Raw genomic sequence first — 23,654 nt, 5'->3', positions numbered from 1 at the left:
ATTAAATTGAATAATAATCACTTATAATTACTGAGGAAGTTGTATGACACTTACACATACAGAATGCTGACAAAAATGGATGCACCCACACATACACTGAACCACTTCCAGAGTAACACTGAAAGGAAAGACCTTTTTTACTTTTGTAAATGTTTGTGTCTCCGAGAATTAGGAAAACAGCATATATTTGAAGTATAGAGGACAGGATATACTTTGGATAATCCTGTGATAAAATCACAAATATATATGTTTCCCTAGTTATCTCTTTTCTAGAGCTTCTGTTAATTATAGTCTTAAAAGATGATTTAAAAAAATGTGTATGTGTTATGTATGTATATATACACACATAAAGAACAGAGTAGGCAAATGACTTTTCAAACCATTAATATTTTATTTAACAGAAACAACAATTGGGACATTTCTAGAGTTTACAGTGTATTTGATACAAAAATAAGAAATTCTTCAAAATATGTATTAAAAATACAAAGTTTACGGATCTAAGGTACACAGAAAATTTGTTTTACATTTCAGTCACCCAAAACAACAGCTTGTGATCTCCTCCAATTGCACACAATGGGAGAGTTCTATGCCAGGAAAGGCCAGATCCGACAGCTACAGAACCAATGAGGACAGGCTACAAAATATGTGAAGAATTTAAGAAACTTATAAATCACCAAAATTAATAAAGTAAAAACTACCCTTGAAAAATAAGAAATGCATTGATAAACTGTCTTTGGTTACAAAGGAAATAGAATTAAAAATATGCTCCCTTATCGGTGAAATACACATTATTTGTTTGTAGCTGGCTAGAATGAAGGATACAAATATGAATAACTGATTTAGCTTAGACTTAAACATTTTTGTAGCCTAAACCAATCAAGTGAATAAATTATTGTATTTACATGAAGAAAGAAATACAAAAGAAATAAAATGCTTCTCACATGAATACTGGGAAGAAGGTCTGTTACCACTGGTGATATAAACACCAAAAATGCTTTCTCTTTCCAATTTAAGCAGATAAGACATTCACAAATGTCTTCAGTTATGCATTACAAATTTGGGGGCTATGAGTAAAAAAAGTAGAAAACATAAATAAAAACACATATGCCACAAAACAACTCCAAATTACCTGAGGGTGTCCTAAATGATGAATTTGAAACTGGCTTGCAATTTTGCCAGGATAACCAGTGGTTGCAAACAAGTTCTCATTAATTGTGGACCACCTAAGAAAAGACAAAAACACCCATAGTACCCTAGAGATAACTATGAACTTTTCTAAAACGATTTTTTAAAAAGATTTTATTTATTTGACAGACAGAGATCACAAGTAGGCAGAGAGGCAGGCATAGAGAGAGAAGGGAAGCAGACTCCCTGCTGAGCAGAGAGCCCGATGTGGTGCTCGATCCCAGGACCCAGCGACCATGACCTGAGCCAAAGGCAGAGACTTTAACCCACTGAGACACCCAGGCACCCCTCTAAAACCATTTCTTTTTGCCCAAAACCAATAATTTTGTAAGTTTAAATTGTTAATACAATTTTATAATTCGACTGGAAATTTCTGCGAAGTTGGCTATAAATATTTTCTCATTTTGTGAATATTAAATGCTTACCATGTGCCACTTGGTTAAGTTCCAAAGTTACACAAAGTTAGCAGTTCCTTTCTTAAAACCAAAGGAGACAGTGTGGTGGGGATATAAACAAGGCATCAGACAAATATAAAGTATTTCACAGTGCAATACATTAAAAAAATTAATATCCTTATTGACATTTGCTAGAAAAATTAGTTATAAATTCATGTATTTAAACACCTAGAATATTTATATATCTGATTGCTTAAGTTTCAAGATATCCTAGACATTGAAATATAGTAAGTTAATGAATCAAAAAGTGTTAATATAGCTCCAGCAACATGCCTAGCAGTGTAAGTGGAGTGGGGAAGATACATGAAAAAAGAAAGGATTTGTTGACCAAAAAAAAAAAAGGCTAAAGTCTAATTAATATTTTTATTTGGGCAGACATTATTAGTTGCTGTCCAACAGCCTTTCTGCCCTTCTTCCATGCTAACTGAACCCCAACTACATACCAACAGTGTGACTGACCAGAAGGGGATGATATGTACTGATAGCAATCCCTAATAAAAGAGGAGTACTCCTTCTTTTCCTCTTTGGACAAGCTTATATGCGGCTATGATGCCTGGAACTCTGGTCATCATCTTGTGACTATGAAGCAACAAGCTGGAAGCTGCCACTGGGGACACAGAGGGAAAGGGCTGAACTCCTGTTGTCACTGATGAGCTACTGAGCCAATCCTGAGACTGCCTCCTTCAGAAGTCATCACGTCTCCGTGATGTGCTCACGTTTTTTAAATCAGAGTGCATCTTACAATCTATGGCATCTTACATTTTGATGAATATATATATTTTTAATGTGTACAAAAAATGATGTCCCCAAGTCCTATAATTTTATTGGGGGTATTTTAGATTTGATGAAATATAGCATATAAGAAATACACTACTTGTTTTAGTCTTGGTTAGTAAGTTTTTATGTTAAAGTTAAAAGCACCCTAATGACTACATTATACAATGAAATACTAAAGGTCAATAAGAAAGAACAAGGTAGACATGTATATTAATTTTAGTAGAAAAAAGGCACCGATACATAATATAGTGTGTTCTCATTTAAAGCACAACAATGACATTTATAAGGATAAACGTGGGCCCACCTACATTTTACATTTTTATCAAAACAAAATATAAGGAAGCATATACTCCAGATTGTTGGAGTGGTATTTGTTGAATGGTAATGTGTTTTGTATTTTATAAAATTCTTCAAAGAAAATATTGGAAAGCGAATCACTCCCTTACCCAGACCAAAAGACAAAAGCAAAAGACTTAGTTAGGAAAGCAAAACAACCATTTATAAAACAATCAGAAAACAAACGCCAAAATATCCCCAACACCTCAGTGTAAAGGAGAGGATTGGCAAAGTATGGTGACAGAGCATGTGACAAAGTAACCAAATTAAAAAGATTAAATATAATTTGAACAAAAATGTTACATTACCTGAATAAGCAGGCTTGATCCATGTGGACAGGTCTCTTATCTTGAGGATAACTGAAAGGTAACATAATGTATTTTATGAATTTATATTCTGGTCTCAAATAGAGGAAATTAAATTAAGATTTTAATGGCATTTTCTCTTTAAAGGACACAAGGCCCAATGTACTTAAACTGTCACAAAATTCTAAATAAGCATTGGGTTAACAAAGATGAAATGCAGAGACATAGAGACGGACATGATTTAGAACTGTTATAGAACACCATCAATTCGAGTCAATGTTTTTCTTCTTCTTCTTTTTTTTAATGTAAATAAACATTGCTCAGCGATTTTTTTCTTTGTGTTGTTCTTCCTGGGTTACACTCAAAGTAAATCTGCAAAGCATGGGCATCTAGCTCTCTTATGTAAAAACCCATAGCTCTGGTCCTTTTGCAAGATAGACTTGTTTCTGCTCTATAGTGAGGCTCAGGTATACAAGAATGGCTCCATGGATCAGTCAGCAATAGTGACTGACTTTTTGGGTATGCAACAGACAGCTGTTAAGGAAGTACCTGGATCGAGTAATATCCCAAATTAACCAATCATTTCCTGCAACAGCTCCAACTTTGAAGGTATTTTTTAAGCACCAATGGGCTGACATTAATGGCATCTGTTCTGATTCAAGAGATAAAATAGCCTGTTGAGTCAAAAGATCATAAAACCGGATTGTTCCATTCTTCTCTGCAACCATCAGCTGTAAGACAGGACAGAAAAAATTCACCTAATTCACTAGCCAAAATCTGAGGCAGAAATTCAATATTACATAAAATATGTAAACATCTGCATATATTACAAATGGGACATCAAGTGCAAATGAAATAGAAGAGGCCTATGTAAAAATCTCTGTCAAATATTAAAAAACTTGGAGAAAACTGGTGAAAGAAAGACCCAGGAAAGTTGAGTACAATTTTAAATGATGATGTACGGTTACCAGGAAAAAATAAGTCCGAAGAATCATTCTGGGGAAAGTTATAGCTTTAAGTTATGTTGTCTAGAAAGGATAGCTAAGTGTGTATTTCTCAACAGAGCTATATTATGTGTTACACATCCTTATGTGATGTGAGATTGTTTCCAGAATGGAAGGAAGCATGGCGTTAGAAGCACAGACTGACCAGGGGAGCAAGGCTGCTTCCTTCATTAAAAGCTAAATGGTCAAATAAAAGTCTTCGATTGGCAGCTTTCTCCTTTCTAAAATGTGTATGTGAGGATAAGAATAGCTACAGCATTGTTGTGGTGTTGTGGAGTATTATAGGAGGATGCCTGGATGAGCATGTGACTCTTGATCTCGGGGTTGTGAGTTCAAGCCCCATAAGCTGGATGTAGAGATCATCACTTAAAAAAAAAAAAATCTTAAAAAAGTAATACATGTAAAGCACCCAGTACTATGCTTGTCACAAAGTAGCTACCCACTCAATAAACAGTACTCTTCAATATTTCCTTTATTCTAAAATACTAATGATTTAAGATGTTGAATAATGAACTTGTCTGCTTCCTTCCTTCCCTGATCCCTCTCTTCTTCCTTCCCTTACTAAGAAATATATTTTTTTAAAGATTTTATTTATTTATTTGACAGATCACAAGTAGGCAGAAAGGCAGGCAGAGAGAGAGAGGAGGAAGGAGGCCCTGCTGAGCTGAGAGCCTCATGCGGGGCTCAATCCCAGGACCCTGGGATCATGACCTGTGCTGAAGGCAGAGGCTTAACCCACTGAGACACCCAGGCGCCCCTCTAAGGAATATTTTACCAATGTAAAAATAATTATAAGATAAATTTCCATTTTATAAAATATTAACATGTGAAAACTGTTACTGTAACTGAGTTCTTAGACTCAAAGAAGCAAGGCATTAGGATACCTATTTGTGGGAGTTAAGGTAAAGAGATCACTATGAATAGATATGTAGCTGTTGCCCAAATAAAATGGCTTAAAAACTCCCTACATTTTCTGTAAAGTTCTTACTTTTACAGAAAGTTCTTGTAATTCTGATTATATTACAGTGCAAACATTCCTGAAGGTGTGAAGTACCAGTGGTGGCCTGGAAAGAATGAGAGACTTAGTGTCAGTAATCCTGGTTTCTACTAATCTTTTGAGTGACCTGGAGTTTGCTTTTTTCCTATCCGTGAAACGTGGGATAATTATACCAGACTCAAGATGTTACCATACAGCTATAATGTGATTTTGTACATTAACAGTATTTTCCTAAACCCATAAAACACCATTAAAGTATTGTTACTACTTCTAGTAAGACAGATCATGTCTGGCTTGGGACTACAGGCAGTCATTCTATTATTCATCATCTAAGAGACCTTCACTGAGCATCTACCTCCACCTTTTCCCACTGCCCACACACAGAGTTAAGTCTTATTGTTCGTGGTAGGTAGAGCCTATTAAGTTGCTGTGAATGAGGAATTGGTGAATACTGAACATTGATCCTAGGGGAAATAAAGTGTTTGGTTCTTGTGAGTCTCTGCGCATAACATTTTTTGTCAATTGACCAATGCATAATTTGGTCTTATGTATGTTTAAAGATACCATATTTCATATATACTGATTCATTAACATAGCGAGAACTTAGAGCCATGGTGCCCAGGTGGTACAGTCAGTTAAGCGCCCGGCTCTTGGTTTTGGCTCAGGTCTGATCTCAGGTTCTTGAGATCAAGCACCGCATCAGGCTCTGCACTCAGTGTGGACTGTGCTTGAGTTCCTCTTTTTCTCCCTATGACCTTCCCTGCCCTCTCTAAAATAAAATAAACAAATCTTAAAAAGAAACAAAAAACAACAAAAAAAAACAAAACCCCAAACCCAAACCTCACAGCCAACAGCACTATGGCTCATGCCTGAATAAAGCTTATCTAACACCATATTATTTTCTCCATAAAGCACATCACTGCCTTCTGGCACTTAGGAACCCTGGACTGCACTTTACCACTTACGCTTTATGCTTGGGGGACCATTTTACATGGTGAAATCACTAACAACAAGCACAAAAACGTGCACAAAAATAGACCACAAATAGGACACTTCTTTAGAGTATGAGAGCTAAAACAAGAAGGCAGAGCGCTGGCCTCATTCAGCCTTAGCTGGAAATGTGCACATTAGTCGACTCAAATTTCTTACTGCTCTGAGCATGTCTGCAACTGTGAAATGCCATGAGTACTGATTTTGGGGTTATAAATAAATTTCAGTGAGTAGATGAACTTGCAGATACAGAATCTGTGAATAATGAAGATGAATTATATACAATACATAGTATTTATGCAAAACACTATGCTAATTTCAACAGAAGTCAAAGGTAAAAGATGATCTTTGATAACAAGAAATTTCCCATCTAGAGAAGAGAATTAGGGAAAAAAACTGACCACAGGATATAAATAGAATATGGGTAGTCTTTCCAATTGTGGGATTCTTCACTTGATCTTAGCCAAAAGGCCGAGAAGCGATCCAATTATGGGATTCTTAATAGAAAAGGTAGAATTTAAAACTATTCTCTAATAGGCAGAATGTTAAAATAATACTAATTCTACTAACAACAACATCAGGTCAGTGACATATACAACAAAAACAAATGCAGGGGTGCCTGGGTGGCTCAGTGGGTTAAAGCCTCTGCCTTCAGCTCAGGTCATGATCCCAGGGTCCTGGGATCGAGCCCCACATCAGCTTCTCCGCTCCGCAGGGAGCCTGCTTCCCCCTCTCTCTGCCTGCCTCTTGGCCTACTTGTGATCTCTGTCTGTCAAATAAATAAAATCTTAAAACAAACAAACAAAAACGAAAAAACAAATGCAACACTGAGCTTTATATGCCCTGCCTTACTGAATCCTCATAACAACTGTATGAAAAAATTACTGTCATTAATCCCATTTTTCAGAAGAGGAGAAAGAGGCACAGAGTGACAAAGGTAACTTGAAGTCTCACTGCTAGCCTGTGGCAGAGCCTGCAACTGCACTCATCAATAAAAGTGGAGCTAATAACAGTACCTATTTCATAGTATGATATGAGTTAATATATGTAAAGCACTTAGAACAGTCTTAGCACAGAACAGGTTCAAAATAACATTTGTTATTATTATAGGTTGAAGTCAGATTAAAAACTCAGTTCTTATTTATCTTTTTTAAACTGTGCTCAACTGTAATGATAGATTTTTTTATTTTTTATTTTTTTGGTTGAAAGCAGGTAGAGTAAAAAAAGTTAAATAAGTTTGAGAACTGCTAGAGCTAAAAAGTTTACAGGGGAACTTTTCCTTTAGGACTTCTCAGAACTATAAACAGTATGCACTGAATTTTCAGAGGGAATATATCTTTTGTAGCACAGACCACTAGTACTTGAATCAGAGTAAGCTCAAATCTGTGACTGTGTGGCCTTGGGCAAATGACTTACTAACTTTTCGGTGATTCAGTTTTCTTACCTATAAAATGGACAGAAAAATGTTACCAACCACAGAGTGTTTTGAGAGAATTACATGAGAACACATGTAAAATACTCAGCATAGTTCCTGGCACTCAGACAGCATTCAACAAGTGTTGGTTATTATACCCCATTTGATTTAGCAGCAATCCTCCCTTAGAGTCAGAGACTCAGATCTGATTCCATGACATCCTCAACTCTTGGTTCTATTATTACTACCTGGTAAAATCCTAGTTCCAACTGTGGTCAATTGGATTTAAGATCTTAATTTCTTGGGATGCCAGCATGGCTCAGTTGGTTATGCGGCTGCCATTGGCTGAGGTCATGATCCCAGGGTCCTGGGATTGAGTCCCACATCAGGCTCCCAACTCAGGTGGAAGCCTGCTTCTTCCTCTGCCTGCTGTTCTCCCTGCTCACTCGCTCTATCTTTCTCTCTCTGACAAATAAGTAAATAAAATCTTTAAAAAAAGAAGTAAATTCTCGAGATCTTTTGACTTTGTATCTTTTATTAACTATCAAATGCTAGCATTTGCTTTGTGCTTTCCAGATTGTGTGTGTAGTTCACACCTCATATGATTTTCATTAGAATTCTATGAGACAGACAGTCATGGACCCATCTCTCTCTCCTCTAGCTACCTCATTTTTATCCAGGCTAAGCAAAATAGAACAAAAATTCTGGGCTTGACTGGATACATCTGATTACAGAGAGCTACCAGATCGGTTAGTAGTAATAAGTGTTAATAATGACAAGAAACTAAAATTGATCAAGCGCTTATTATGTGCTAGGTTCTCTTTAAGGACTTTTAAGAGTTCACTTACTTAGTCTTCATGAGTTTCCATTTTACAAGAAGAAGAGGTAAAGGCAGTGACTGAGAGAGCTTTTGCAACTTGCCTGAAAACACATAGCTTGTAAGTGGTGGAACTGGGATCTGGGATATGACTCCAGGCAGTTATCTCAAGAGGCCATACTTTTTTTTTTTTTAATATGTTTATTTATTTACTTGAGAGAGACACAGTGAGAGAGAGAACACAAGAAGGGGGAGTGGGAGAGGGAGAAGCAGGCTTCCCACCGAGCAGGGAGGCCCATGTGGGGCTCGATCCCAGGACCCCAGATCATGACCTGAGCCAAAGGCAGACGCTTAACGACTGAGCCACTGAGGCACCCAAAGAGGCCATACTCTTAATCACTTCTGTGTTGCCTTTCTGTATTTTAGGTTTTTGAGTTTAGGGGAGACATGATGAAACCGGTATTTTAACGTTAGTTTAACTAAAGTAGGCAAGAAAAATCCAAGAGTGGAGAGCCAAAACTTTTGAAATAGCTAAGCCTTGGCAGGAGTTACTTGTGGGAACAGAAGGGTGAAGAATGCACCTTAATGACAAAGAAATGTGTTCTAGTAATATGTTCCTAAGGAAGGAAACGTTAAAAACCTAGAAAAGTTTGCATACATGGAGTGAAGACATCAAAAGCGATTTCAGGATTTTGAGTGTATGTGACCTACAGTGAGGACTCCTAAACATTCTGAAGTCATGGAAACAATAAAAAAAGGAGGTGGGGTGGGATGGAGTTTTAATGATAGGAGAAAAACAGAAATTAACTTAGAAAGCATATGGAGGAAAGGGATCTGAATCACAAGCATTAAGATTCAAGTTTTGGTATAGAAGTTGTAAGAAAAGTTCTCATTTCTCATCTAGGTCACAGATTTTAAAAAGCAGCCCATTTGGATGGCAAATACATAAAGACAGAAAGCAGGTTAATGGTTGCTGGTGGTGGTAGGCAGAGCTCGGTATAGGTTTTCTTTCGGAGTTCATGAAAATATTCTAAGATTAAATACTAGTACTGTTTGCACCCTGTGAATATACTATAAAATACTGAACTGTAGACTTTAAAAGGGTGGATTTATAGCATATTACCTATATATCAATAAAGTTATTAGAGAAAGAAACAAAAAAAAAAGTAGCTTATCTGGGGTATCTGGGTAGCTCAGTCAGTTAAGCATCCAACTCTAGGTTTTAGCTCAGGTCATGATTTCAGGGTTGGGAGACAGCCCCATGTCAGGCTCCATGCCCAGCATGGATTTTCTCTCTTTAGGGCACCTGGGTTGCTCATCATTTAAGTGTCTGCCTTTGGCTCAGGTCATGATCTGGAGTCCCAGGATCAAGCCCCAGATTGGTCTCCCTGCTCAGGATGGAGTCTACTTTTCTGTCTGCCCCTCACCCCTGCTTGTGTTCTCTCTTAAATAAAATCTTAAAAAAAAAAAAAAAAAAAAAGATTCTCTCTCTCCCTCTCCCACTGCCCTACCTGCTCTCTCTAGAAAAAAAAAAAAAAAAAAAAGGTAGTCTATTGTATTTATACATGGTGATATTAACATTTGGTTAGAATCCCTGTTATACTTCATGTAGATTCACTGCTACAGGGAGGAAATCTTGCCTAATAAAATATAGGACCTGGCTTCAAAAACATTACTTATACATGGAACAATCCCTACATATGTAATATGAATAAATTGGAAAATTTTACTCATATACATATATAGAGTGTCCAGTTCTACTGAAGAAAGATCCAACATGCCTGAAACAAATTTTCATGGTATCCTAAGGTTCAGAAAACATACTTACATAGTCTGGAACATCTCAGTTCAGGATTACCTCCTCTGGGAAGGCTATCAGCAATCTGATTAATTCTTTCTTATGTAATTGATCTACTTACTAGATTTTTTTATTCCAACACTTAAAATCTGTGTTGCTGTATTTACAGGTTTTTCTTTCTTATAAGTCCATCATTGTGTAACTAAGGGCAGGGGCTTTATTCATTCTTTTACCCTCTTTTACACCTAAAGAGCATAGTGTTGCTAAGAACTACATCTTCCAACAATTCACAAATACTAGGTAAAAGAAGTGTTGGCAAAGGAGAAAGAAAAAGGGAAGATACACGCAGGGATGCTCAAGAGGACTAGAATAATGAATCTTTAAAGATCAAGTGAGCAGGGGCGCCTGGATGGCTCAGTGGGTTAAGCCTCTGCCTTTCGCTCAGGTCATGATCCCAGCGTCCTGGGATCGAGCCCCACATCGGGCTCTCTGCTTGGCGGGGAGCCTGCTTCCTCCTCTCTCTCTCTCTCTATGCCTGCCTCTCTCCCTACTTGTGATCTCTATCTGTCAAATAAATAAATAAAATCTTTAAAAAAAAAAAAAAAAGATCAAGTGAGCAGGGTTTCAAGATAGAAGTGACAGAAATGGTTTTTCTGTAAAATGAGGTCACCATAGCTGCTATCTCATAAGGTTGCCATGAGGATTAAGTGAGCTAATATTAAAAAGTTGACAATCAAACTACTAGAACTCATACAGCAATTCAGTAACGTGGCAGGATACAAAGTCAATGTACAGAAATCAGTGGCTTTCTTATACACTAACAATGAAAATACAGAAAGGCAAATTAGAGAATTGATTCCATTTACTATAGCACCAAGAACCATAAGATACCTGGGAATAAACCTAACCAAAGAGGAAAAGGACCTGTCCTCGAGGAACTACAGAACACTCATGAAAGAAATTGAAGAAGACACAAAAAGATGGAAGACTGTTCCATGCTCTTGGATTGGAAGAATAAACATTGTTAAAATGTCTATACTGCCCAGAGCAATCTATACTTTTAATGCCATTCCGATCAAAATTCCACCGGTATTTTTCAAAGAGCTGGAGCAAATAATCCTAAAATTTGTATGGAATCAGAAGAGACCCCGAATTGCTAAGGAAATGTTGAAAAACAAAAACAAAACTGGCGGCATCACGTTACCCGATTTCAAGCTTTACTACAAAGCTGTGATCACCAAGACAGCATGGTACTGGCATAAAAACAGACACATAGACCAGTGGAACAGAGTGGAGAGCCCAGATATGGACCCTCAACTCTATGGTGAAATAATCTTCGACAAAACAGGAAAAAATATACAATGGAAAAAAGACAGTCTCTTCAATAAATGGTGCTGGGAAAACTGGACAGCGATATGTAAAAGAATGAAACTCGACCATTCTCTTACACCGTACACAAAGATAAACTCGAAATGGATAAAAGACCTCAACGTGAGACAGGAATCTATCAGAATCCTAGAGGAGAACCTAGGCAGTAACCTCTTCGATATCAGCCACAGCAACTTCTTTCAAGATATGTCTCCAAAGGCCAAGGAAACAAAAGCAAAAATGAACTTTTGGGACTTCATCAAGATCAAAAGCTTCTGCACAGCAAAGGAAACAGTCAACAAAACAAAAAGGCAACCCACGGAATGGGAGAAGATATTTGCAAATGACAGTACAGACAAAAGGTTGATATCCAGGATCTATAAAGAACTTCTCAAACTCAACACACACAAAACAGATAATCATATCAAAAAATGGGCAGAAGACATGAACAGACATTTCTCCAACGAAGACATACAAATGGCTATCAGACACATGAAAAAATGTTCATCATCACTAGCCATCAGGGAGATTCAAATTAAAACCACATTGAGGTACCACCTGACAACAGTTAGAATGGCCAAAATTAGCAAGACAGGAAACAACGTATGTTGGAGAGGATGTGGAGAAAGGGGAACCCTCTTACACTGTTGGTGGGAATGCAAGTTAGTGCAGCCACTTTGGAGAACAGTGTGGAGATTCCTGAAGAAATTAAAAATAGAGCTTCCCTATGACCCTGCAATTGCACTGCTGGGTATTTACCCCAAAGATACAGATGTAGTGAAAAGAAGGGCCATCTGTACCTCAATGTTTATTGCAGCAATGGCTACGGTCGCCAAACTGTGGAAAGAACCAAGATGCCCTTCAACGGATGAATGGATAAGGAAGATGTGGTCCATATACACAATGGAGTATTATGCCTCCATCAGAAAGGATGAATACCCAACTTTTGTAGCAACATGGACGGGACTGGAAGAAATTATGCTGAGCGAAATAAGTCAAGCAGAGAGAGTTAAGTATCATATGGTCTCACTTATTTGTGGAGCATAACAAATAACATGGAGGACATGGGGAGATGGAGAGGAGGGAAACTGGAAGGGGAGATGAACCATGAGAGACTATGGACTCTGAAAAACAACCAGAGGGTTTTGAAGGGGCGGGGGATTGGGAGGTTGAGGAACCAGGTGGTGGGTAATAGGGAGGGCAGGTACTGCATGGAGCACTGGGTGTGATGCCAAAACAATGAACACTGTTATGCTGTAAATAAACAAATTAAAAAAAAAAAAAGATATGGAAGGAGAAAAAAAAAGTTGACAACGGGCCAATTATATTTAGTATTATATAAGCGTTTGCTATAATTAAATCAAGCTTATCATTTTGTACAACTACAAGGAGGACGGAAAAGAGTCAATGGAGAAGCACAAAGACATTAGAAAGCTATAAAAGCAAGATGCCTAGGGAACTGGCATGAGATCTACACAGCTAAAGAATTAACTTTAACAAGATGAACACGGTAACTTTTTAAAAAATTTTTTTTAAATTTAATTTATTTTTAAAATTTCTTTTCAGTGTTCCAGAATTCATTGTTTATGCACCACACCTACTGCTCCATGCAATACGTGCCCTCCACAATACCCCACCATGGAACACGGTAACTTCTTAGCTTCTAGGGAAAGATAAAATAGAGTGATGCCAAAGAGCAGATACTGGCAAATGAGAAAACTCTTGTTGAATGAGTCCTATCCTCTCAATGAAATAAGAATCAAGGTCAATTGATAATAACTTCTAGTGTACTTTTAGAATTTTAGAAAGCTCTACTCTGAATAGGAGTTGAATACCACTGCAGCCAGCTCAAATTTGTCAGTGACGCTTTCTATTTATATATTATGGCTTCAAGCATGGATTTTAACTTTTTTTTGGTTTTTTTTTTAAATGAATACTGCTAGTAGATAGACTGGGCATCTGTTTTTAGATTGCAATCTTCAAAAGGGCAGGAAAAATGTACTCCAAAAAATGTCATTTATGGATGATGGTTGTAAAATAAAAAATTATACAGAGATTTTAAGTTACAGAATTCTACACTAGTCCAATGCATTTATGATAATTAGTCTCTGAGGTGGAAAAAGTAATTGATTTTTCTCCTCTATATATGCATGCATTACACCTGTATATGTCTTCTTAGCTTAATAAAAAAAACTAAGTTATAAATACCAACCTTAAAAGTTTCCTCAGGATGCCAGCACACACTCATTCCAGGGGAATGAAGAACAAAATGAGCTGTCTGCATTCCTTCCAAGTTCCAAATCCTAATAAAAGAATAGAATACAATGCTAAATATTTTTGCTATATCACTACTAAGATAAAAATGACACTCCCATGAATGAATTCAAAGCTATTAACTAGAGATTACACTATATAGATATTTATACCTAAAGTATATGTTTAAAAAAAACCTGAAAGCAGTATGAAGGAGTTTTAACATACTCAGTCATGGAAAAACAATCACATACATTTTCTAACTTAACATTGTAACACAGTAACCAAATTAAACTATTCATATAATCTTTATTTTGTGGGCAGAATCTTGAAGTTTCTAGTTCACTAAATAGGTTGCCTTCCTACTTCAGTAGTCATTTCAATAACAATTTCTGCCAGGGGTGCTCAACATCCCCTCCCCCCAATACTCCCAGTTTCCAAAATAATGTATAAAGAAACTAGTATGAGGTGATGTGACGTGAATTTAGGGTGATAATTTCCGTACTTGTTTAATTCCTTCTGCTTTTGGCTTTCCATGCCAGGGGCTACTTCTTATCTTATACCTTCTCTGATCTGGCCCACTTCCCCAATTCTGCTTATCAAAGGTGCCTTGATTGAAAGCTACCAGATTAAAGGTTGGTTGAAGGAATAGATACCTGGTTCTTCCTACTCTTCTCCTCCTCAACACTTACAAATCCATAGTAACAAGGACCAAGCTACTCGCTGACATGGCTTTCTATCTCAATTTCTTTCCCAACCTCATAGCAGAGATCAAGACTTAGAAATCGCAATAATGGCACTTTACTGTGAGAAGTGCTACTTCCCATCCAGACTGCTAGTTGTCCAGCTCATCCTTCACTCAGCCTGTTATATCTCACAGATATAGGTACAGAGTGTGGCAGAGTTAGCATGGCAGGAGACAGAAGTGTTGAGTGGTTGGCAAAGTACCCACAGAATTCTGGTCTTTAAGAATTTAAATTAAGAATTAAAATAGCTCATCAGAATGCCTTAGACCTTTTCTTCTAGGGTTTATAGTTCATCCCATTAGAGACCACAAAATAATTTCAACAAACTTAAGGAATATACATTTGAAGTTTAGGGAAAGATTTACTTCAAAAACAATAGACATATGTATTGAACAATTCTGTTATTCTGTGTCAAAGCATATTATTTGAAATATTTTTTCTCTCTTATAGAAATTATAGGATCTTCAATCATGAAATATTATAGTCACATATAAACAAACACAAATGTTTTTCAAAATGATTATCTATTTGATTAAATAATTTAGAAGCATACTCTTTTTCTCTTGCCAAGTCAACACTTTTCATCTATATTTACTATACAAGGGAAACAATTATAATTTAATTGAAGAGGGAATCACATTTACCAATGGTTTGTGCAATTGTGTTTCACTTCCCACAATGAATAAGATTATTAATTATGGCAACTGAATATTTCTTTCTTCTCTATTGCCTCTTGCATAATAAAGTGCTGGGCTAGCATATATTTTACCACTATTGAAATAGTAGGAATGTCTTGCAAATTCAGTGACTCTCACAGGGGGATGGTTTAAAGGCTCCATTCTTTTGAAGCTTTTCATCATTTTTTTCCTTTCAAATGAAGAAAACCAAAGAGGTAGAAATTATGAATAAGGATGTTCTACAAAAATAGGCCAATTAATTAAGTGTATTTTAATTTGGTCCAATGAACCAAATTTTAGTCTAATTTTTAAATAGTATTTTATCCTGACAGAACCTGATGCTTAAAAACAAAAAAAAACCTGACTTAAAAATGAGGAGGGTGATCCAGATTACTTTATAGGACTAGGATAAAGTGATTTATGGTTTATATTTATGTGCTTATTAAATAATTCTCAGTGGTTGCATAATCCAAGTACTAAGTATGCAAAATACAACAAATTGGGCTGAAATGAGTTATAACTAAATAAGCTACAGATGGTATACTTTAAGTTGTTAAGTCTTATTTCCCTTTTTGATTGATTCCATAATTAAGTTCTTCTCAAATCCCTTTGTAGAACTCAACTCATTTTTCTGTCATTACTTCATGGCTCATCTAGTTAATATTAGTTCCATCAGATAAAATCACATTCTTTTATTTTTTGATACATTTTTTTGCAGTTCACCATATATAATAAAAACACACAAATCTTAAGCACACAGCTCAGAGAATATAGCACCCAAATTAAGAAACAGCATTTCCAGAACTCCAAAAGTCATCCTGAGCTTCCTTCTGATCATGCTTCTTTGCTCTCTCACAAAAAGCACCTACTATCCTGACTTCTCACACAATTGTGTACTTTTGCCTGGTTTGAACATCATAAAATGGAATCATGTAGTATGTATTTTCTTGGCCTGGCACCTATCACTTATCATTAGATTTTGTGAGATTTACTAACATTGTTGCATGTTGTTATACTCTGTTCACTCCCTGCTATAGATAGTATCCCATTAATTAAATATACTGTAATGTATTTACCTACTGCACTGTTGACACTTAGGCTGTTTCCGGTTTTGGTCATTGTTAATAATGCTGCTGTAAATCTTCTTGTATGGTTTTTAGTGAATATACTCACATACCCCTCCCCCCTACACACACACACAAACACACACACCCCTGCTGAGTATATATACCCACGCATGGAATAGGTGGATTATAGCTTACAAATATGTTGAACTCCAGCAGGTATTGTCAAATAGCTTTCCAGACTGGCCATACCTTATTTTTCCCTCTCATACTTCTTTTAATTACCAACGGAAAAAACCTACACTTTCTCTGACAAATTTACGACAAAAAAAAATCTTAAAACAATCATTGGGCAAAATGTGCAACTTTTCAGTTGGTCTTACTTGTAAGGCAGATTTTTCAAATCTTCCCCTTTTTCTTGCATATTATGTTATTTTAATGTATCCATGTAGTGGATTAATTTGCACAAATTTTAAGATGTAGTGAATACAATATGTAGTCAAAGCTCTTAACTGACTTCCTTCTGACAGACTCTTCCTTTTTCCCTCTGTAGAACTGACAGGAATAAGGCTATTTTCTAATAGGCTCACATGTACATTTGTTGTAGACTTACAAAGAGGGAATATGGTTTTTTTTTTTTTTTGCTTAGTAAAGCATTGTATGGGGTGTAAACCCATGCCTATTTATTAGTATAATTACACAACTAGTATTATGTAAGCTGATAGAATATGAATGTGAAAGCTATTTCAATGAAACTAAGTTGATGGCAACTAACTAAAGGTAAATTTCTAACTTAAAAATGCTCTTAAATTAGGAAGGTGTGTCAGTTACAAAAGATTAAGCAATCAAAGTAAAAAGTCTAGATATGTTTTCACTATAGACACTACCATGGGTGTGATTCATGCAAAAAAAAAAAAGTCCAGTGTTAATCATCAGACCCATAAATTATGGAAAAATAGATGTCTTAGCTTAAAATTTAAAAATTGGCAATTAGCAATTGATAAATTTTCATCCATATGTTGTGTATTAAAATAAGGTAGGTAGACAATCTCTTGAAATGATTTCTAGATTAGCTTAATTAATTTTAATTCCGATGTAGTTAATATACAGTGATATATTAGTTTCAGGTGTATAATATAGTGATTTAACAGTCCCATACATTACTCAGTGCTCAGCAAGATAAGTGTACTCTCAATCCCTTTTACCTATTTCAAACATCCCCTGATACATCTCACCTCTAGTAACTATCAGTTTGTTCTCTTGATTTGTTTCCCTCTGATTCTTGATTTTTCTCTCTCATTTTTTTTTTAAGATTTTATTTATTTATTTGACAGCGAGAGAGAGATCACAAGTAGGCAGAGAGTTTTCTCTCTCATTTTTTACCCCCTTGGTTTGTTTCTTAAATTCCATATGAGTGACATCATATGGTATTCATCTTTCTGACTTACTTCGCTTAGCACTATATTCTCTAGCTCCAAGTACTATATATATATTATACATATACACATATACAAACACACACCACATCTTCTTTATCCTTTCATCTATTGATGGACACTTGGCCTGCTTCTATAGTTTGGCTATTGTAAATAATGTTTCAGTAAACACAGGGGTGCATGTTTCTTTTCACATTAGTGCTTTTGCATTCTTTGGGTAAATACCTAGTAGTGGGATTCCTGGGTTGTAGGACAGTTCTATTTCTAATTTTTTTTTTTTTTTAAAGATTTTATTTGACAGAGAGAGATCACAAGTAGGCAGAGAGGCAGGCAGAGAGAGAGAGAGAGAGAGAGAGGAAGCAGGCTCCCTGCTGAGCAGAGAGCCCGATGCGGGACTCGATCCCAGGATCCTGAGATCATGACCTGAGCCGAAGGCAGAGGCTTAACCCACAGAGCCACCCAGGTGCCCCTATTTCTAATTTTTTGAGGAACCTCCATACTGTCTTCCACAGTGGCTGCAGCAGTTTGCAGTCCTACTCACAGTGCATGAGGGTTCCTTTTCCCCCACATCCTTGCCAACACTTCTTGTTTCTTGAGTTTTTGATTTTAGCCATTCTGCAACGTGTGAGGTGTTATCTCACTATGGTTTGGATTTACATTTCCTTGTTGAGTGATATTGAGCATCTTATCTTTGTCTGTGGGCCACCTGTATGTCTTCTCTCAAGAAATGTTTCTTCATGTCTTCTGCCCATTTTTAAATTTTTTTTTTTTTTTTTTTTTTGGTGTTGAGTTGTATAAGTTCTTTATATATTTTGGATACTAACCCTTTATCAGATGTGTCATTTGCAAATATCTTCTCCCATTCAGTAGGTTGTCTTTTAGTTTTGTGGTTGAGTTTACTGACTTTTTAATTATTTAACAAACTGTAGGTCTAGACCATATCAGATGAGAGAGTTTCTAATGTAACAGAAAACAAATTAATAAATTTGAAAATTCATATTAATATTTTCAAATTTATTGCTAATAAATTTGTTTATAATGAGTAAAGCTACTTAAAGTTAGTTACAACCATAGCAGCATACTTTTCAACAGAGAAGTACGTCACAAAAAAAGAAAAGCTGTTAGGCTTCATAACCTACTTAATAGATGTAATCAAGCACATGGAAAGGTAATAGACTATAAAAGTTTAAAAATACAACATTATTAAATTAAACTATCTTGACCAAAAATCAGGAGCAATTTGAAATACACTGTATACCTATTTAAATGTTTACGAGGGAAATTTTAAAGAAAAAGCTTTTAAGGTAAAATTAGTTTATTGACATATTAAGAAGTCAATACTATAGATTAAATCAAAGAGCACTGTAATACAGATAGCATCCCTCTTCAAGTAAAATAAATGACAACTCTGACCCAATTTGACTATAATATAACAAACACCTCCAGCCCTCCCAACTCTATGGTCCTAAGATGAACTCTTACTAGATTTTAGCTGTAAAATTTACAGATGGAGAGCTATCCAGATCTAACATTGTGAATCACACATTACTTTCGGTAGTTTATTGTTAAAATTATTGCCTCATTTCAGGCTCAGTGCTTTTCAGCAGAACATTAAGTATCCCTACCATATGGTATTTAAATGTAATTGTCCAATTTAATCAATAAAAAAGGTCCCATAAATCGGGTGTTGGCATATCGGAGATATCCTAGATATTCTCAAGGGTCTTTTAAATTGACAATTAATAGAGGGAGATATTTCCTCCGAGAATTTGAAAGGAAATTTCTTGGGTAATACTCTGTTCTTTTTATTTGTTCTCCATTTTTTATTGGCATCTCATTGTTAAGAAGTTTACTGTAGAAGGAAATTTCTGCTACCAAATGTTTCTGACAGTACAGACAAAAGGAATGGATGACATTAAATGACACATCTGTATCCATTTGGACTTCTCTAACTAGTAAAGCCAAAAAATACTAACTGTAATCTTTCTAAAAGACATGACTGGATCACATGAGTTGTTACTGATTAATTAAATATGAGAGCAAGAAAAAAAAGGAGGAGCTACTTTGCAGTGTTTCTGGGTGCAAGAAAGGGACTTCCAATATTCTTAGACAACAAACCCCTTTTTCATTGAATTTTGTGATAACAAAATGAAGATTTTTCCTTTCCATTTCCAAGTAATCGATCACTACGTTATTTATCATCATAAGGATAATTCGAAAAAAGGGAAAACAGTATATTTCTTTAATAAGTGAATGTAGAATTAGGAAGAAGTAAAACCAAATTACAAAGCAATTTAGTGTTAAAATCTCTGGTTTTAGGTGCAAAAGGAATTCAGAGGTGGGAAACCACATTATTGAAGGCACAAATCTAGGGATTAGATGGGCAAATCTTGACAGTGGGTATGATAGATTAGTGTGGTGAATAAGTAAACCTTGTTAGCTGGGCAAAAGCCTTTGACAAAATGTCATGATAATATAAAATAAGAATTTTATATAGGGTACTTTCAGTATGTGTCAGTATTTCAAATATTGAGAAATAAGATTAGACTAATTTTGGTTTTTCTTTTTAAATGCTAGAGACTACTAAGCAAGTAGTATTAATATACTACTATTAATGAGAAAGGAAATGGATTACCAGAAGCTTTATTGACTTGAATGTAAGAAGAATTATTAAGGATGAAAATGACAGCTAATTGCATTTGCTTATTATTTGATCCTTCAAAAACAAAAAATGAGTCAAAAATAGAGTTAATAATCAAGGTTGTATGTATTTTAGAGGGGAGACAAAGGTGGCCTGTTTCAAACATAACACTAACAAACCAACTATACCATACATAAAATAATCTACTATTGTAAATCTTTACAAAACCTTAGAGGTGTTAAAAAAATCTTATAAGCTCACATGTTGTTGCTTCATTTTGTTTTCTTGAAATTATAAATAAATTCAGAAGAGACTACAATAGCTGAGGCTGCCCCAGCGAATTAAGATCTTAACTTACATAGACAGATAGATTTTTGAAGGACAGGAATTGTGAGAAATTTTGTCACATTTAAAAATAAACCTCAAATTTAAACTCTCAACTGCAAAGAAATACCATATGGTAGTTTTCAAACAGATCATATACAATGATTTCATCTTCAAGGAATTCAGAGTAAAAGGACCTTTCCTTTAACTAACATAAACACCACTAATACTATCCAGGAAATATTAGCATTTCATTATTTCCAAGAAAAATTTCGATATATTTTAGAACCTAAAATTTGACTATTCTGTTGTAAATGAGGGAAAGTAGTCCTCATTAGTGACATAAATGGACTTTCAAAACAAACCTGAAAAACGTTTATGGATCTCATTCTCATTTATATAATTCACTTACTGCAACCACAGGAGGGCCACATAAAACAAGCTTAAATTACTGCAATCATTGATACAGTAATACATTTTATGAAATACTGGTTTTGTATTTCATCTACAATGGGAAATGAAAGAGAACAAAGAGTTGAATATTAGAGTGGTGTGACCAGTACACATCATATAAAAGTTTAGAAAAGTTTTGCATCACTTTATAACTTTATTGTAATCTTGCATTAACACACTATTTCACTGCATTGAATTAAAAAAGGTCTGCAAATGTGACCAACAGATTTTAGTATAACTTTCAGATAGTTCTTATAAAGACAGAGAATCTTTATGTTCCATTCATTAGAGGTAAACTATTACCAAACCCAACACAAACTTTATTTATTCCATTCTTAAAGCTCTTGTGAAAACTGTGCAATAATTGATCTTGATTCAAAATGTTACAAAAATTATAGGGAATTTTAGAAAACAAGCAGAGAACTTTATTTCTGCAATTACTTAACCATAACATTATAATAAAGAATATAAATTCTCCTGATTTCACTTTGTACCTGGAATTATTTAGGCACAGTTTATTTGCTCCTGAATAGGGATTAACCTCCCAAGGAATGCTTCATCGAAGGTTCTCAGTTCCCTTCTTTCTGTTTCCTGCAAGGACTATTTCTATTTATTTATTTATTTATTTAATTTATTGACAGAGAGAGGGAGGGAACACAAGTTGGGGGAGTGGGAGAGGGAGAAGCAGGCGTCCTGCTGAGCAGAGAGCCCCATGTGGAGCTCGATCCCAGGACCCTGGGATAACCTGAGCTGAAGGCAGACACTTAATGACTGAGCCACCCAGGTGCCCCGCAAGGACCATTTTTAAATAGACCAAGGACTATTTTTAAATAGATCACGTATTTTGTGATCCCATTTAGGGTGGGGATAGGGTAGGAAACCAACTTATTTATGGATTTTGAAGACTCTCAAATGTAAATGAACAATGGTAATCTAGGGTACACAGAAGATATTTGATAAGCATTCTTTTTCCTCTTGTACAATTTTTCAAAAAAACAGCACAACTGGCTTTGTGAATATCTTAGGTAATTTGGTATTCCCTTATCCAGTGATTTGGTTGTATTCCTAAAAAAAAAAAAAAAAAATCTTATTTTTTATATGCTACCCATCTCCCATTCTTTTTAAAAATGATGACAGCTAGAACATGACAGCTACTAATATCCCATGTTTTATAGACAAAATGAATAGCACATTACATGTTTCTATTATTTTAGTCTTAAACTAAGAATTCCTTGGTTTCAAGAAGCCAATTTTCCTTCACCATAAATTTTATCTAATATTTAAAAAGACTTTTGGGGGGGTGGAAGAGGAAAGGGATTTACTTCTGACATCCTTTGTAGTTACAGTGAGTACTCAGTCTTCTATTTCTTTTGTATCCCCCAAAGTACTAAATGTTGGCTATACTAAACGTGTTTAATAAATACTTGTTGATCTGACTTGTTCTTACAGAACGGTACTGTTTTTAATATACAAGAACATCTGTTATTTGGCACTGACTGGGAATAAAATGTTCTGTATTAGTGAGTTTTTAAAATAATAAGCTTAACCCATGAAGTACTTAACTATCATTTTTATCTTCTTCTGGAAGTATGGAATAATTAATTTTCTCAATGAATATGCATTATTTCCTTCTCAAATATTATGTTAATTTTAACCTTTTGATAATGCTGGGTCATAATTATGAACACCAGTATTGTCATTTCCCTGTGCATGGCATATACACACACATTATATATACATACACATGTATTTGAATATGGTGGACAGGATGAAGGACCACAAAAGAAATGGTATCAAACATGAGGCTGAATGTCTAGCAATGCCATGATTTACCGGGGTAATTTTCTTAAGCACATCTGTCAGATGCTTTGTTTGGTGGTGATAAGATGCTGTGATAGGTACAGAGTGGCATTGATTCCTTCACCCATTCACTGAGTACCTGCCACAAGGGCATCCTTCTAGATGCTGTGATGACTCTAAGGCAGTAAAACAAGACTGACCCTGAAAAATACCTTATTAGTGCAAAGGACAGAGAATTCTCCTCTAGAATAATTTTCCTTATCCTCTACAAAAGTCTGTTTCTCTTTACTCTTTTTCGTCTATAAACTGGGCTAATGAAGTATAAAGAAGGAACATGACATCTTCATTTCAAGAACCGGTACTAGAATGTTTTAGCAAAGGTATCTTTCAAAAATTACAAATTCTTCACAAGCAGAAGATAACACTTCTGCAGGCATGACTCTAACTACAATTCTATCCATTTTATTAAATCCCTACATAATCAGAACACAGATGTAATCTGAACATTTTTCTTTTCCATAATATAAAAAGACTAAAACTTCAAGAGTATTAAAGTAGAAACAGTATAATGTAGTTAAGCTAGATTGCCTGGAATTCCCCTCTATATAAAAGGAATAACAAAAAAACCTACCACATAAGGTTTCTGAGGATTAAATGGACTGATTCATTAAATGTGAATGAAATTTAGAAATACCTCAAAATGTGGGGGTATTTCAAGATAGAAGACACAGTTTTTGCAAATTTTGTTAGTATTCCATCCCATGGCACAATAGTTAATTATTCTGATACTATCCATATAAAAGCTGAGTGATTT

General features: G+C 35.4%; 1 protein-coding gene and 1 pseudogene across 2 annotated transcripts in view; both read right to left on the bottom strand.

Moving 5' to 3' along the window:
• Window positions 1–376: 376 nt before the first annotated feature.
• The window catches only part of NUP37 (nucleoporin 37), a 45,444-nt gene continuing 22,166 nt past the window's right edge, over window positions 377–23,654 (bottom strand). For both annotated transcript variants that reach the window (XM_046014022.1, XM_046014021.1), the window contains 5 exons: window positions 13,659–13,749; window positions 3,608–3,789; window positions 3,062–3,112; window positions 1,130–1,223; window positions 377–634 (listed from right to left, as the gene is read on the bottom strand). In XM_046014022.1, the coding sequence (XP_045869978.1) occupies window positions 521–634; window positions 1,130–1,223; window positions 3,062–3,112; window positions 3,608–3,789; window positions 13,659–13,749 (532 nt within the window). In that variant the 3' untranslated portion in view covers window positions 377–520. The remainder of the gene's footprint in view (window positions 635–1,129; window positions 1,224–3,061; window positions 3,113–3,607; window positions 3,790–13,658; window positions 13,750–23,654) is intronic.
• On the bottom strand, window positions 6,352–6,532 carry LOC123947694 (annotated as a pseudogene).

The sequence above is a fragment of the Meles meles genome, chromosome 7, assembly GCF_922984935.1.
Source record: "Meles meles chromosome 7, mMelMel3.1 paternal haplotype, whole genome shotgun sequence".
NCBI classification, from domain to species: domain Eukaryota; kingdom Metazoa; phylum Chordata; class Mammalia; order Carnivora; family Mustelidae; genus Meles; species Meles meles.
Note: the sequence above shows the minus strand (reverse complement) of the source record. Positions and strands in the feature narration are given on the sequence as shown.